At 42.0% G+C, this 16,671-nt stretch overlaps 1 protein-coding gene and 1 non-coding gene across 2 annotated transcripts; both read right to left on the minus strand.

The window, feature by feature from the left end:
• Positions 1-1,126: 1,126 nt before the first annotated feature.
• Ccnb1ip1 (cyclin B1 interacting protein 1) lies at positions 1,127-9,878 on the minus strand. The gene is made up of 4 exons (XM_036199627.1): positions 9,810-9,878; positions 7,540-7,861; positions 4,855-5,188; positions 1,127-1,882 (listed from the first exon to the last, which is right to left on the minus strand). The coding sequence occupies exons 2-4, from the start codon at positions 7,834-7,836 to the stop codon at positions 1,683-1,685; spliced, it is 831 nt and encodes a 276-aa protein (XP_036055520.1). The 5' UTR covers positions 7,837-7,861; positions 9,810-9,878; the 3' UTR covers positions 1,127-1,682.
• Positions 9,879-16,280: 6,402 nt separating this feature from the next.
• On the minus strand, positions 16,281-16,357 carry LOC118591684. Its single transcript, XR_004945980.1, has one exon. It is a non-coding gene; the product is annotated as a small nucleolar RNA SNORD126 (small nucleolar RNA).
• Positions 16,358-16,671: the final 314 nt, after the last annotated feature.

Below are 16,671 nucleotides of genomic sequence, written 5' to 3' on the forward strand. Positions count from 1 at the left end.
GAATTTACTAAACATCTTGTGAAAATCCATACCAGATTTTGTTCAGAGGACCAAGACTCCAGCTGTGGCTACATTGGGCTTTTATACAAGAAAAATAAAAGTTCAAGTCTGAAAAAATTGATTTTTAAATTTTTATTTTTCAAAATTATGTATATGGGTGCCTATGTCTGCACATAGGTTTGTGCATATGAGTATAGGTGCCCCCAGAGACCAGAAGAGGGGATCTGATCCCTGAAACCTGGCGTTACAAGCAGTTATGAATTATCTAATATGGGGGCTAGGAACTGAACTGTGCATCTCTCCAGTTGGATATTTTTAAATTTAATTTTTTTCACTATATACCATTTTTGAGATTTAGTAAAATAAAGAAATTTTGAGTTACTATATAACTCTTAATTAAGGTCAGCAGCACTGGTATGGGAATGGCTTCTGAGAAATGCTGTTTCAAGTTTGCCTTCACAAATAAAACTCTCACCTAATTTGTGATCAAGTTAATAATATGCTTCAAGGTCATTTCTAACAATGAACCGACTTACACTTTATATTCAACCTGTTCAGAATTAACTGACCTAAGGAAACACTGCAATCAATCTTTCTATACTTTGGACTTGTAGTGTAACTCCAAGCTCAGCTAAAGTCACAGCTTTGATGCTGTTCTTATCAGCAGGGCCAGAAAAACAATTTTCTCCCTTAGGAGATTTGAATAAAAAATTAAGGCAAAAGCTCCTGATTCCTTTTTGTTTTTGTTTTTTCAAGACAGGTTTTCCCTGTGTATTCCTGTCTGTCCTGGAACTCACTCTGTAGCCCAGGCTGGCCTAGAACCCAGAGATCTGCCTGCCTCTGCCTCCTAAGGGCTAGAATTAAAGGCGTTCGCCACCACAGCCTGCTCCTGCAGTCCTTTTTATTGACACATTTGCTGTGCAGCTCACCTAAGATGATCTTTGGTCAGCATTTTAGATTAGGTGATTAAAACAGTAGAAACCTAAAGTCTGAATTCTTGTGCACATGCCCAAACAGAGACACACATAATTAAAAATAAATATAAATCTCAAAAAAAGAAACGCATTCCCAAATATGTCAACAATTGTTAAAAAGGTAAAGAAGCAGTTTTATTTTAAAACACCAATTAAATCAGCAAATAACTTTTATCAATGTAAATTCTTTTTAAATAGAAACTGAACATGTATGCATGAAATTATACTTTCATTCACTGGCACAACACACCTCTAAAACAAGCTAATACAAATGAAAATACATGCAAATAGCAAGCCACCATTTTCCAAGACCATCATTCTTGGCCACCACTTTCCAGACCATAATTTTTACATGAATATACTAGCAAATAGAGAAAATCAATGCACACACTTACTTAACATATACACACTAGAATCCAAAGCACTGTGTAAATATAACATGGGTGCTTACAGAAGCATAAACACAGCTTGGTCTGAAACAGGAATTTATGCAACCATGTTGTGACTGTGTGAGCAGTGACTAATGTAGAGACTGAGATTCATGAAATCCTTATGCCCTAAGCAAAAAGTGAAGAAACCAAACAGGAAGCCACACACCCTGCTGCAAGCCAGCTTCTTCTATGATGAAAATGTGAAGAGAACTCAGGAATGCCAATTATTTTATGGAGAGTAAAACTGTATGAAGACAGTCTGGAAATAGGAGAGGAGCTAAATTCGTTTTGCTTTAAAGGCCCTGCTGCAGACTTGCTGCTCCGCCTCATGGCTTTGAGAAGTAAAACTGAAGAAGTTGTTAAGGGGTTCAGGTGCGGTGGGGGAATCCACAAAGAATGGTCTGAACTGAACATCTTCATCTCCACCACCTCGGCTTCCAATTGGTGTACGGTCCAAATGAAACTTAGAGCTGTTCCCTAGGGTAGAAAATTAGGAACGAATGTAAGACTATTTCCTAATAGATCTTTAGGAACAAACTAATAGCCATTGAACAAACATTTTAACAAAATTCAACTCCTATGAGATGGATAAAACAATTGTCTTAAACTCATCTCCTATGGTAAAATATATACAGACCTGACCCAAGATCAAAGACTATGTCACTCAGCTCCTCCCCTACCACAGAATACACTATAACTTCTGTGAAAACTCAGATTGAATAAACATCTGAGGATTTCTACCAGACCCCTCCTTGGCTTTAACAGACTTCACTGGGAAAAAGCTGGCTGTATCCGCCTAAAATAACCTGATTGTATCCACCTAAAAAAAAAACCCAGTTTTTATTCCCAGAACTCACATAATAGGTCACAACCATCCAGTTCCATGGGATCCAACACTCTTATGGCCTCCATGAGTAGTACACAAGTGATAATACATACTTACACACAGGCAACCCATACACATAAAAAAAGATATCTTTTTTACAATGTACAAAATGAATGAAGACACATACAATGACAAGAAAAATATGTACAGCATCCATTTGGAATGACTAATAAATTATTATGGAATAATCTTTTCATACACTGTGAAGATGTATCTTTGCCAAGGCACCTTCTGGTTGGGTTAATAAAGAGCTGAATGACCAAGAGCTAAGCAGGAAGAGGTTAGGTGGGACTTCCAAGCAGAGAGAAAGGAGGAGATGAATCTAGGCACAGGGGGAATGCCAGAGGAAACAGGAAGTACAAGATGTAAGAAAAGTAAAAAGCTACAAGACAAAACATAGATTAATATAACTGGGTTAGTTTAAGATATAAGAGCTAGTGGGGCTGGGCAGTGGTGGCACATACCTGTGATCCCAGCACTCAGGAGGCAGAAGCAGGTGGATCTCTGTGAGTTCAAGGCCAGCCTGGTCTCCAAATCGAGTTCCAGGAAAGGCGCAAAGCTACACAGGGAAACCCTGTCTTGAAACACTCACCCCCCCCCCCCAAAAAAAGAGCTAGTGGGATAAGCCTAAGCTACAGGTCAAGCTTTTATAATTAATAAGAAGTCTCTATGTTGTTATTGGGAGCTGGTGGTACAGAGAGAGACTCCCTACACTAAACTGCCATTTATAAACAATGAAGCTAGGCAGAAACTTTTCAGACTGGGCCTCACTCCAGTACTGAAACTAGGTGGTGGACCAATTGGTCTCAAACTCAGAGCAATCCACCTGCCTCAGCTTCCTGAGTACTGGGATTAAAGGCTTGCACCACCATGCCAGGCAGGAACCTTCCTTATTTATTTATTTGTCTTTTTTCCAGACAGGGTCTCACTATGTAGCTTTAGCTGTCCTGGAACTCAGAGATCCATCTGCCTCTGCCTCTCATGGGCTGGACTGCACCATTAGACCTGGCCACGAAACATTTTGTTTGCATATTCTTATCACCTCATTCCCATTCTAAAACATCATTTTCTCTCACTAAACCTTTTTCCTTAGTCTATAATAAATGCCAAAATTTCAGTTTTTGGAAAAGCCTACCAAGAGACTTCAATGTTGTATGCCAATTTATAAAATTATATTAATACTGAGGGGGAAAACAACTGGATTCTGTTGCACTGGTGTTAACAAGGGAAGAACTGGAAATGAGTCACCCACCTATCAAAAAAGATCCTGAGTCAGCCTAGATTTTGAATTGCCTATTTGGATAATAATTACATACTTGCTACTCAGAATCATGCCCAAGAACCAGGCACATAGAACATATTTGGTAATTATGTGATGACTGAATAAACAATTAATGATCCAAGGGCAGAAACAAGAACTGTGCGATCCAGACCAGTCAGCAAGGCGGCCCAATGAGTAAGGGTGCTTGCTACCTAGACTGACAACCTGAGTTCAATCCCCAGGACCCACATGGTGCATGGAGATTCATGCAAGTTGTCCTCTGACCTATCCATGTGTATTGTGGCACATATACAATGCCCCACAGACAGACAGACAGACAGACAGACAGACAGACACACACACACACACACACACACACACACACACACCAAGCAAATGAATGTAATGAAATAAAAATACATCTTGGCATGTGAAAGAAACTAAAACGTGGCCTTGTCAGATGCAGGAGAGCTGGTTAAAGGGTGGGCTGTGCAATGCAAATCACATGGAAACATGAAACAGCAGTGCTACATTCACTAATGAAAAACACTAGCTCATATTACTGCCACTAAATAGCTAGCAGAGTACAATTTGAACATTTGTTTTACAGAGATTAATTCTTCTCAAATTGAAAATAACTTAAACTAGGTATGGTGGCATACTTCTTTAATCCAGGATTCAAGAGAGAAGCAAGCAGATCTCTGAGTTTGAGGACAGTCTTGTCTACACAGTGAATTCTAGAACAGCCAGGGTTATGTAGAGACATTGTCTCAAAAAAATAAAAAGATGCTTTAAATTTTTGTACTTTGCTGAAAATTCTAAAGCATCTTTTTATTTTTTGGAGACAATGTCTCTACATAACTCTGGCTGTTCTAGAATTCACTGTGTAGACAAGACTGTCCTCAAACTCAGAGATCTGCTTGCTTCTGCCTCTTGAATCCTGGGATTAAAGAATTATTTGTAATTCTTTACTGTGTAATAGCTTGGGATGTCAGTTCTGTTTTAAGTAGCAGAACTGATGACTGAGCAAGGAAACGTAATTTGGATTATAAAATTGCTTTAATAAAAATTCCTTCAACAGTGAAAAAAAATAAAAATAAAAAAATAAAATAAAAAAGATGAAGATAATTGAGATGTATGCAAATACAACTGAGAGCAATATTGTACAGAGTAAGACAAGGAATCCACACAGCTTACCATGGCTCGTCACTCTCGAAGCCTTCTGGGTGTGCAGAACTATGCAGCACAGTGTGAAAAATAATAATTTAAAAACTAGGTGTTGGGTATCAGATTCCTTCTTACCTAATGGAAAGCCAAAGACACCAGACTGTGCAATTGTAGCTTGTTCCAGGGAACCTTCTTGGCTAGCAATAGAGATATTTCGTAGCCTAAGGCTATCATAAAGGCCTTGGAGCTTTTGATACTGGCGATTGCGCTCCATAAGTTTTTCAGAGATATCGCTAAACTTTTTCTTGTATTCTTCTAGAACTTTCTTCATGGAGGTGACCTCTCCTTTCATAGAGGTCAATTCTACATCCTTGCTCTGTATTTGCTGTGTATATATCTTTTCCATCTGCTTCAGATGGCTCTCAGCTTTGCTGAAATTATATTCTTGATAGAGACGTTCCTGATGTACCTGTCCAAATAAATGAGAAGCAGCCTGATATTAGAGACTGTAGAACCTCCTCCAAGCTCAAGTGGAAAGGATGCTTATACAGGGATATAATTATTACAATATTTAAAGCCAGGCTCAAAACATAATCACGTGGGGGGGGGGTGCATGTCTTTAATCCCAGCACTTGGGAGGCAGAGGCAGGCGATCTCTGTGAGTTCAAGGTCAGCCTGATCTACAGACCTGGTTCCAGGACAGTCAGGACTACAAAGAAACCCTGTCTCAAACAAAAAAAACAAAAAAACAAAAAACCATAACCACAACATACAATGCGGTGATTACAAAAAAGATGGGCTGCTCAGAAAAGCATACCTCCTAAACAAGTATGCCTTATCTGCAAGTAACATATCCTAAAAGTTTTTAAGAAATACAACAGAAGTTAGGTGTGAAGGTTTATTCAGGAGGATCAGGAGCTCAAGGTAAGCTACCTCAGCTAGGGTAAATTTAAGGCCACTTGGGTTACATGAGACAAAACCAAGAAAAAATACACGTTTACAGGTCACATGCACATATATGAAGTCCAATTTCTAATTGATCCAGAGTTAGAAAAATGAGACCCCTCAAATATCCTAGAATTTACACATGTGTAACTCATGTTGGGCAGAACCTGTAACTAGGAAATAGCAAACAAAATAGGATGTCACTTTTCTGGTACATAAGACTACAAAGTCCATCTTCCTTGGAGATACCCTTCCTTGCTCCCTAAAATGGGAGCAATTGCAAAATATTGAAGCCTCACAGGATTAACTCAGAATGAGTCAGACCTGAATACAAACTGCAAATCAACTCGTAAGTAATAACACAAGGGAAATCTAGACACTTTGAAGTTGGCAATGAGAGTTACATTATCTATTTTTTATGTTGCCTGAATGTATGTATGTGCACCAGTCAGAAGAGGGCTTCAGGTCTCCTGAGACTAGAGTTATGCATGGCTGGGAGCCACCAAGTGTATGCCAGGAATGGAACCCAGGGCCTCCACGAAAGCCACAAGTGATCCTAACCAGTAAGCCATTTTCTCAGCCCCACCAATGACTTTTAGACATCAAAAAAGTCACTGAAGATGTTAATAAAATAAAAATCTCAGGTTGGGGATTTAGCTCAGTGGTAGAGTGCTTGCCTAGCAAGCACAAGGCCCTGGGTTTGGTCCTCAGCTCAAAAAAATAAAAATCTCTACTCTGTGAAAGGCACTGTTGAACGAAAAAGACAAATCACAGACTGGGAGAACATACTTGCAAAAGATCTGAAAAGGGCTGCTATCCAAAATAAGAAAGGATGCTTAAACAGCAGTAACAACAAAACCACTTTTAAAATGGGCAAAGTCAGGGCATGGTGGCATATGCCTTTAATCCCAACACTCAGAAGGCAGAGGCAGGTTCTGTGTGCTTGAAGCTAGCCTAGCCTACATAGATAATTCCAGACCAGCTAGGATTACATGAGACCCTGTCCCAAAAACAAAAACAAATAGCCTGAAGACCTCAGTTCAACCTCAAGTTTGCACATGATGAAGAAACCCAAATCCCAAAAATTGTTATCTGACCTATGGATCCAGAACATGCACACACAATAACTAAATGTAAAAACAGGAAAAAAAATGAGCATAGGTTCCTATCATTTTCTTAGGAAAATTGAGGTGATTCCACTCTACCTCATTAAAATGGCCAAAATTACAATTCGTCATTTTTGGCAGGAATACAAAGTAGTACAGCCAATGGAAAACAGTTTGGCAGTTTCCTACAAAAATATGGTCAGGGCTGAAAAAGTGCTTGGCTAGCATATGCAAGACCCTGGGTTTGGTCGTTAGCACTACAAAAAAATTCTTGAGCTAGCCGATGAACAAATATGTAGGTAATTGCCACACAGTATAAACAATAAAACAAAAGTATGAGTACAAACAGTTACTCACAAAATATAAAAACAAAAATATCTACTTACACGTGATAAATACTTGTAATAAAAATTAGGGGAGAATATTTAAAGAAAGTTTTCTGTACATTCATGTATATGTAAGAAATATAAATATAACAGTGAAGGGATTTTTAAGGAAATCCCTCAGAAGGGAGTTACAGATTTAGCACAATGGTAAAGCACTTACCTTTTAAGCACAAGGCCTTGGGTTCAGCAGTATCCCATACCAACACAAAAAGAGATCCTACTTAGGCCTCAGATTATACTTCAGTGTCCACTGTATTTGTGCACATGGAGGCTGATGTTTGCACACATGAGAGGCCAGCTCTCCTATGGGCACTGAACTCAGGTCCTCATGCTTACACAAGCACTTTACCCACTGAGACATCTCCCCAGCCCTAAGTGCTAACCTGGTATGTCCAGAAGGCCAATGCTCGGGAGCTAATGTCCAATACAATCTCTGGTCGAAGCCCTGCCAATACCATAGCTTTATATTCCTCTGACGGGCTGAGTTCTGTACGGACAATATCTAGCTTTCCAGAAAGGGTACTGTTGCAGGCAGGGCAAATAGCTGGTGAACGGCTGAATTCACCACTGCCATGCTGATCACAGAAGATGTGAGAGCAGGCAGTAACCCAAGCATATCCAGAGAGCTTGAGGCGACATTTTCGATAATTGCAAAGCAACATATCCTCATACAAAGACATGATAATAGTCTCCAGAAGAAGAATCCTAACAAGGAATAAATGAAGAGATAAGTAAGTCAAATTGTAATGAATATGGAATTTTTTTAAATGTACTTATATTCTGAAAAAAAAATAGACATTTTTGGCATTATTAAATTATATTGATTTCAGCCTCAATACTATGGTCTTTCCTTATACAGATAGTTCCAACTCTTACCAATGCCAAGAATACTATGTACATGGCAAATGTTTAGAAACATCACAAATAAAAATCAAATCTGTCTGCTGTACCATTTTCCAACACCAGAACATAAAGCATTTTATTAAAGGCCAGCTGTCATGGTGGAAGCATGCAATACAATATTTGGGCTGTAGAAGCAGGCAGATCTTTGTACATTCAAGGTCAGCCTGATCTATATAGTGAGATCCAGGACAGTCAGGGCTAGTATACCTCATACTTGGCAAACGTGAAGCTTCACATAATTGCAGGGATTTTTCAGTAAAAATATTAAGTGACACTCTTAAGGTTTTTTTTTACATATATCTTGATTTCTCATATTTCTTAACTGAACTGCCTTGATTAAAAGACTAGCTGCCTGATAAAATTAGATATAAACTAAGCTAATTCATCTATGATGAAGCCTGAAAATCTACATTAAAATGTTTGTTTAAATTTATATTGGTTAAATAATACATCTTTTTATTATTTATATATTACCATAGTTTGATTTAACACATTTACAATTAATCCTCTAGACTAAGTTACTTTTCAGTAATGTCCACTATAGAAAGCAATAGCAGGCCGGGCAGTGGTGGCGCACGCCTGTAATCCCAGCACTCGGGAGGCAGGGGCAGGTGGATCTCTGTGAGTTCGAGGCCAGCCTGGTCTACAAAGCGAGTTCCAGGACAGCCTCCAAAGCTACAGAAAAACCAAAAGAGAGAGAGAGAGAGAGAGAGAGAGAGAGAGAGAGAAAGGAAGAAAGGAAGAAAGAAATAGCATTAACAAGTCATATATAACAAGTTGAATAACAGTGGTGTATCAGTTATACACCAAGGAAAAGTGAGCACATTCAACGTACAACTTAAGAATATTTCCCTAACAGGGTGATGGGCCACACCTGTAATCCCAGCACTCAGGAGACTGAAGCTAGGCATCCCTTGTTCGAGGACAGCCTGAGCTACATAGCAAGATCCTTCTTGATGCTGGGAGGCGCTTGGTCCGGCCTCAACTTGATATGCCATGCTTTGTTGACGCCCATGGGAGGCCTGCCCCCTTGCCCCTTTCTGAACAAGGAGGAGTGGATGGGGGGTGTGGGAGGGTGGGAGGTGAGGGGGGTGGAAAGAGAGGAGGGAGGGGAAACTGTGGTTGGTATGTAAAATAAATAAAAATCTTTAATTTAAAGAAAAAAACAGAAGAAGCCAGGCGGTGGTGGCACACGCCTTTAACCCCAGCACTCGGGAGGCAGAGGCAGGCGGATCTCTGTGAGTTCGAGGCCAGCCTGGTCTACAGAGTGAGGTCCAGGAAAGGCTCCAAAGTTCCACAGAGAAACCGTGTCTCGACAAACCAAAGGGGAAAGAAAAGTAAATAATAATAACAACAACAACAATAATAATGTTGCTTTAGTAACGGGGGTCAATGGATGAGCTAACACCTTCATCTCAAATGCCACACCTGTACAACCCCTACAAGATCAGCAGTGGCTCTGAAGCCACTACGGGCTACAACGCGACAGCCTTCCGTCCTTGCTGAATTTCCGGATACCATTCACCTGCCGGCCAGCGGCCGACTTGACTTTACCTCCCCCGGAGTAATAATGCTGCTCCCCGTCCCAGCTGGAGCGGAAGGCGCGGCCAACTCCCGCAGCCACAGGGCAGGCGGGCAAGCCACACGCTCGAGGGCGGCCAAGCGTTTCCGAACAAGCCCCACCACACTGTGTTCCCTGGAGTTTCGGCCTTTCCCCCACCGCTCACAGAGAAAACGACAGCCAACACACCTGCAGCAAAGCAAGCCCAAGGCGCCGGCCTTCCCCCGAGCGAGACACGCAGGCTTCGCGCGAGGCCGAGCCGTCCGGGACGCATGCGTGCCGACCGCGGGGCCTGCTGGGTAGCACGAGGCGGGCTGCTGGGTAGCACCCGGGGCTCGTTGCCGAGGTGATCAGCCCCAGGCTTAGCCTCCCGCTTTCCCGCGTCAACATGCATTGAGAGTCTCTATTGCAGACATTCACAAGGTCCTTACAAGGACGCAATGGGCCGGGCGGTGGTGGCGCACGCCTTCAATCCCAGCACTCGGGAGGGAGAAGCTCGGCGGATCTGTGAGTTCGAGGCCAGCCTGGGCTGCAGAGCGAGGAACCCTGTCTCAAAAAAAAAAAAAAAAAGCCAAAAAGAAGCAGCAGCAGCAGCAACAGGATCAAGTGCCATACTTTTTTTTTTTTTTTTTTTGAAAGATTTCTCTTTTTCTCTAGTCCCAGCCCATTCCAGCTGAGTTCCAGGCCAGCCAAGACCACATAGTGAGCCCATTCTCAAGTAATTTTTAATTTTTTTTTTAAACATCTGTGTGCCTCTTATGACCGTGTAGTCAGAAGAGTGTGTTGGATGTTCTATTCTAAGAGCTGGAGTTACAGACAGTTGTAAGCTGCCTGGTCGATCGATGCTGAGGATGACCCGGTCCTCTAGATCAGCAATGACTACTGAGGCATCCCTCCAGCCCCAGGAGTCGTAACTTAGAGATATCTATGCTGGTAGTATTCAAATAGTTAAGGGGATTATTTTGTTTGTTTTCAAGATGTATTTATGTAGTTTATGTATGTGGCTGTTGTCTGCATGTACATCTACACACCAGCAGAGGGCATAGGATCCCATGAAACTAGTTGTCCCTCACCAAGTGGTGCTGGGAATTGAACTCAGGACCACGGGAAGAACAGCAGCCAGTGCTCTTAACTGCTGAGCCATCTCTTCAGCTCCTAAATACTGCTGTAACTTTGCCCTTCAGAGGTTAGCTGTGGTTTTTCTGCCTGTCAGTGCTTTTTTTCCAACTGAAAATTAAAATCAAGAGAAGAGGGCTAGAAGGTAGCTAGGATGCAAACCATAATGCCACTCTCTTGCAGGCGCCTTCTCAGAAGAGATGACCCTGCTATGAGCTAATTATAGCCACACAATGAAACCAACCAATTGACATTCCCAATATTAAACCTCTTTCTCTTTTGTTTGTGAGACAGGCTCCATGTTTCCTACAGTGGCGTTGAACTCACTGGGTAGCACAGGATAACCTTGAACTTTTGAACTTTTACTAGAGGCTGGGATCAGGGAAGTGTGTGCTGGAGATATAGAACCTGGTTTTCATACTGAGAGGACCAGCAGATGCCATAACAGGCTGCTCAGTCTTCTCTCAGAGATCAGGCCTCAATTTCAGTTTTGTGAGACTGAGCAAGCAGTTTCTGAGAGGGTCATAAACAAAAGACAGTCATTGATGCCCCTGCCAGCAGGGACAAGGAGATAGGATGCACCAAGCCTGGGCCACTGAGCGAGCCCCCATTTGGTACATGCTAGGCCAGCCAGCCTCCGTAACAGCTCAAGGACAAAGCCTGGGACTTGTCCAGGCCTGCCCCAAAAAAGGATAACTGTAACCCCCAACTAACCCTAGCCAATTAAAAGTTACTAACATGATTGTCACTCACATAAACCAATCCTGAGTCTGTTCCTATGTAGTCTGTAGACTCCAAGAACTCCCCCACCCAGCCCCTTGCTTTACTCCCTATAAATACCCTGCCCCCTTGCTAACTCAGGATCTCTCCTGCTCTGCTGCTGTGTCAGACGGATGGAGAGGCCTGGGTTAACTTGCAACAGTAAAAAGATTCTGCTTTTGCATTTGATTTGGTCTCTTGATGGTCTTTGGGGGACTCTGGGTACAATACATGTTAGGCAAACAGCTAAGCTACAGCCACTAAACCTGATTCCTTCCATTAATGAAATAGCTCTAACATTTGCTCTTCTCCTTAGCTACTTAATCCTATTGGTACAAATTAGTCAAGGGGACATTGGATAAGTAAATATTAGGTTTGTATGAAGAAATAAAAGATGAGAATTTAGACAGCCTCCAAGAATAGCAGACTTTATTCAAAGATAGATGTGGCATCTCTAGTTCTAGACAGGACACAATCAGGGCACAGGACCCAGTCACTAAATGACCAGAGTTCAAGAGAATGCAGATTACATGCTTCAAGATGGGGTTTCTGTAGGTACGGAGAATGGAGACGTGAAGCTGTTTTCCTTAGACAAGCTGGTTTTGAAATTGCAGGGTCTGTACTCTTACTTACTCCCCGCTATCTGGGGTTGGGGTCAGCTGCTTTACTACTGCACTCAAAATTTACTTCTGCTTCCTGGGGCCTTAGCTTAGGGAGCAGGGTTCCTTTAAGGAGGGTCTTAGGTAAACCATATACTACCTACCATATGTTAAAGATAACTGAGCCTTTTGAGTGTCTGGTTTTAACTATCCCAAACAGTACAAATCAAGTACAATCTCACTTAAATTTCCAAGAGTAAAAACACTGAGTCAGCTTTCATCTTTTGAGCATGCTGTACCCTTACACTGGATTTTAAACTGCTTTGAAATGTATTATTTATTCATTGGGCCAGGTGGTGGCAGCACATCCTTTTAATCGCAGCACTCAGGAGGCAGGCGGATCTGAGTTACAGGCCAGCATGGTCTACAGAGAGAGAAGGTTCAGGGGTTAAGAGCACTGGCTGGCTGCTCTTGAAAGACCTGGGTGTGAGATTTCCAGCACCCAGATGGCAGCTCACTACTGCCTGTTAACTCCAGTTCAGTTCTAGGGACTCCCATGTCCCTCTTCATCCCTCTACATCAGGAATGTAAATGGTGAACAGATGTGCATTCAAGCAAAAATACTGGCACACATAAACTTAAGAAATTTAGGGCTGGAGAGATGGCTCCGTGGTTAAGAGCACTGACTGCTGCTCTTCCAAAGGTCCTGAGTTCAATTCCCAGCAACCACATGATGGTTTACAACCATCTGTAATGAAATCTGGTGCCCTCTTCTGGCCTGCAGGGATGCAAGCAGAACACTGTACATGTAATAAATACATATTTTTTTAAAAAGAACTGTAACATAATAAATCTGGTTTTTTTTTAAAGAAATTTATTAATTGGGAAAACAATAAACCATTTAAAATTTAAACATGAGTGTTTCAGTAACTTCAATGATCAATCACTACAATCCTGTGAAATGATATTACAATAAGAAGTTCGCTATAGCTATGGCCCTGGGCTTTGAGCTTTTTTTATCCTATAATCAATCACCTCCTGCTTTATAATTGTTTGGCTTGGCAAAGTTCAGAAAGCACTGCTGGGGACTACCTGCCTATCCTCATGAAGCCCAGAGAAGACAAGCCAGTTTTTTATAGGATGGAGTACAATCTCACTGCTTAGGCTCTCAGCAGTGAGGAGCAAAGTTTACCTGCAACCACATAATGAAGTATTAAAAGATAGGACAGGGATCAGGCAAACAAAACAGAAGACCATTGACTTACATTGCCTTACAAAATGACTGACAGACAAGTGAGTGCCAAACCAAGATTAGTCCACTAAGAAAACATTACTCAATTATATAGGGATACACAATATAGTCTCATTCCATACTGTGCCTAATTTTATAACTAAATTGGGCTTTGGGAGCCAGTTGTAGTGGCAATAATGAGGTCACCGGGCAGATACAAATTTTATTTTAACTATATGTATGGTTCTTTCACCTACATGTCTGCCCCATTCCCACCCTGACCTCCCTTCTGTCCCCTTCAATCCACTCTTCCTCAGTTTCTGTTCAGGAAAAGCATAGGACTCCCATGGATATCAATAAATATGGCATATCAGGAGGCAATAAGACTAAGCACCTCCCTTTGTATTAAGGCTGGGCAAGGCAACCCAGTATGAGGAGGAGGGTCCCAAATGCCAGCAAATCAGAATCATAGACAGTCCCTGCTCCCACTATTAAAAGTCTCATAAGAGGGGTTGGGGATTTAGCTCAGTGATAGAGCGCTTCAGGCCCTGGGTTCGATCATAAGAGGTCCAAGCTACACAATTGTCCCATAGATGCAGAGGGCCTAAGCCAGTCCCATGAAGACTCCCTAGCTGTCAGTTCAGATGCTGTGAGCCCCTATGAGCCAGGTTAGTGAATTCTGTGGGTTTTCTTGTGATGTCCTTGGCCCTGTGGCTTCCAGAATCCTTCCTTTCTTCAGCAGGATTTCCCGAGGTTGGCCTAATGTTATGCCTCTGGGTCTCTGCACCCGTTTCCATCAGTTGCTGGAGGAAGCCTCTCTGATGACAATTGTACAGATCTACAAGTATAATAGAATAAATATCATTAGGCATCATTAGATTGACATTTTTTTTCTCCAGGTGTGTTTGGTCCTATCCTAGGTTCATCTAGCCTTTAGGTCCTGGCAGTGTTGGGCTGGGCTCTTGTGGCATGGGTCTCAGGCTGTACCAGTCACTGGTTGGCCACTCCTACATGATCTGTGTCACCCTTACCCCAGCACTTCTCAAAAGCAGAACAGATTGTAGGTGGAAGGTTATGTGGCTGGGTCAGTGTCCCAGTCCCTCCACTCATAGTCTTGCCTGGTCACAGAAAGCAGCAAGTTCAGGCTATAGCTGAGTCATCCTTTTAGATTCCTGTGAGTTTTCCTTGCACTAGATTTCTACCTGAACCTAACATGACCCTCTCCCCTGTTTCCAGTCATCTTTCAGTACTCTCCCCCTCCTGCCCACCCCCACCTAGCCCCCCATATTCCCATCCCAACTCACCCCCAGTCTACCCACAAAACATCTTCTATTTCCTTTTCCCAGAGAGAGCCAAGTGTCCACCTTGAGTCCTCCTTGTTCCTTGGCCTCTCTGGGTCTGTGGATTGTACCATAGTTATTCCTTACTTTACAATATCCGCTTGTCTTATAGTACTATCATCTAAGATATAAAGATATTAGGAAGCTTGCCAAGGCTATATAACTTGTTAAGTGTTAGAACATAAGCTTAAACCCAGTCCAACGAGAAGCCTACTCTGTGTATACTACATGGAAGCATGATTGCTGTGCGATGTCCTGTGTGTTGTGAATATATGTTGCTATAATTGATTGATAAATGAAACACTGATTGTGGGGGGTGGGAGGAGGGAGGACAGGGGAATCCGTGGCTGATATGTAAAATTAAATTAATTATAAAATTTAAAAAAACATGAACACGGAACTAGATAACAAGAAGCCTACCATGGCCATACAGTTTGTAAGCAATAAGTCTCTGTGTGTTTACTCAGTTGGGTCTGAGCAGCTGCGGGACTGGTGAGTGAGAGAGATTTGTCCTGACCCTGGGCCAGGCAGGACTGGAGAAAAGTTCAGCTACACAGGATACTATACCACCTCAAGATCTTTTGACTCTGACTGTTTAAAAACTAAAATTCAAGCAGCTGACCACAAATTATAGACCTCAACCAGCAGTGGTGGCTCACGCCTTTAATCCCAGCACTCGGGAGACAGAGGCAGGCGGATCTCTCTGAGTTCAAGGCCAGCCTGGGCTACCAAGTAAGTTCCAGGAAAGGCGCAAAGCTACACAGAGAAACCCTGTCTCAAAAAAACAAAAAAACAAAACAAACAAACAAAAAAAAAAACCCTCAGCCTCAAGCCTTACCATAAAAGAATGCATTCATTTATCATTTATTGGACAACCATGATTTACAGCATGAAGGTCCAGATCAGAAATGTAGTATCAATCAGGTTATTCTCTCCTGAATACTAAATGTTTGTACTTCTTGAATTCCAACTGTAGTATCTGAGGAAAAAAAAAAGGGGTGGGGGGATACTGTTCATCAGCTGTGTGTACTTCCAAATGATTTCTCATGCAAACATGGAAAGTGTAAAGCAAAGTGTCAAGTAAGGAATACATGGTCCATAACCTGTTTGTCATGCAAAATCATTTCGTAAATACAAACTCATAAAACTACACAGTATTGAACAAGTAATCATATAAAGACTGGAAAGTGAAGAGTCCAAAGCTGTCAACTTAAAAAACATACATATTAATTTGAAAGTGGAGATGGGGAAGCCCAGAGAAACGGTACATCTGAAGAGCACCGACTGCTCTTCTAAAGAGCCTAAGTTCAATTCCCAGCACCCACATGGTGCCTCACAGCTGTCTGTAACTCCAGTTACAGGGAATCCAATGTCCTTTTCTGGCCTCTAGGGGCACTGTGTGTACTTGGTACACGGGCACACAAGAGGGCAAAACATCAATATACATAGAATAAAAATGTTAGACTGTCAAACTCATTAGCTAACAGAATTATTCCAGCTATCAGTGCTTTTTCTGCAGTGTTTAAGTTAGTAAGGATCAACTAGATTTAGCTCCCGTTACTACAAAGATCAAAACACAAAATGTTGATACTATCAAAGTGTCCGCCCCCACGTTAGTCTGCTCAGCACATGTGTGTAATCAGTGCGATCAGCTGAAACACGGACTTGACATGTACTTCATCACGGCAAACTGAATGACTGAGGAAGGGCAAACTACCAATGTGGTTCTTCAGCCAGGAAACTCTCACAGGCCTTTGTAACCACTCAGCTTCAGCCTCTAGTAACATTCTGTCCCTTATCTTTCATGGTAAAGATGGTTATTATAATATTTACCTCTGTTGTCAAGTGAATCCAGCTTCAGTCTAGGAACCCAACTTGAAAGATCAGAACTACTTAGCATCATCCCTGGAAAATAAAAATACACAAGTCATAGAGTAACTGTCCATTTCCCATCTGCCTCACTATTCAGTGCCATTGAAGCCAGCAGTGCTGGAACACTGTCACTG

Source organism: Onychomys torridus, chromosome 9 (assembly GCF_903995425.1).
Source record: "Onychomys torridus chromosome 9, mOncTor1.1, whole genome shotgun sequence".
Taxonomy (NCBI): Eukaryota; Metazoa; Chordata; class Mammalia; order Rodentia; family Cricetidae; genus Onychomys; species Onychomys torridus.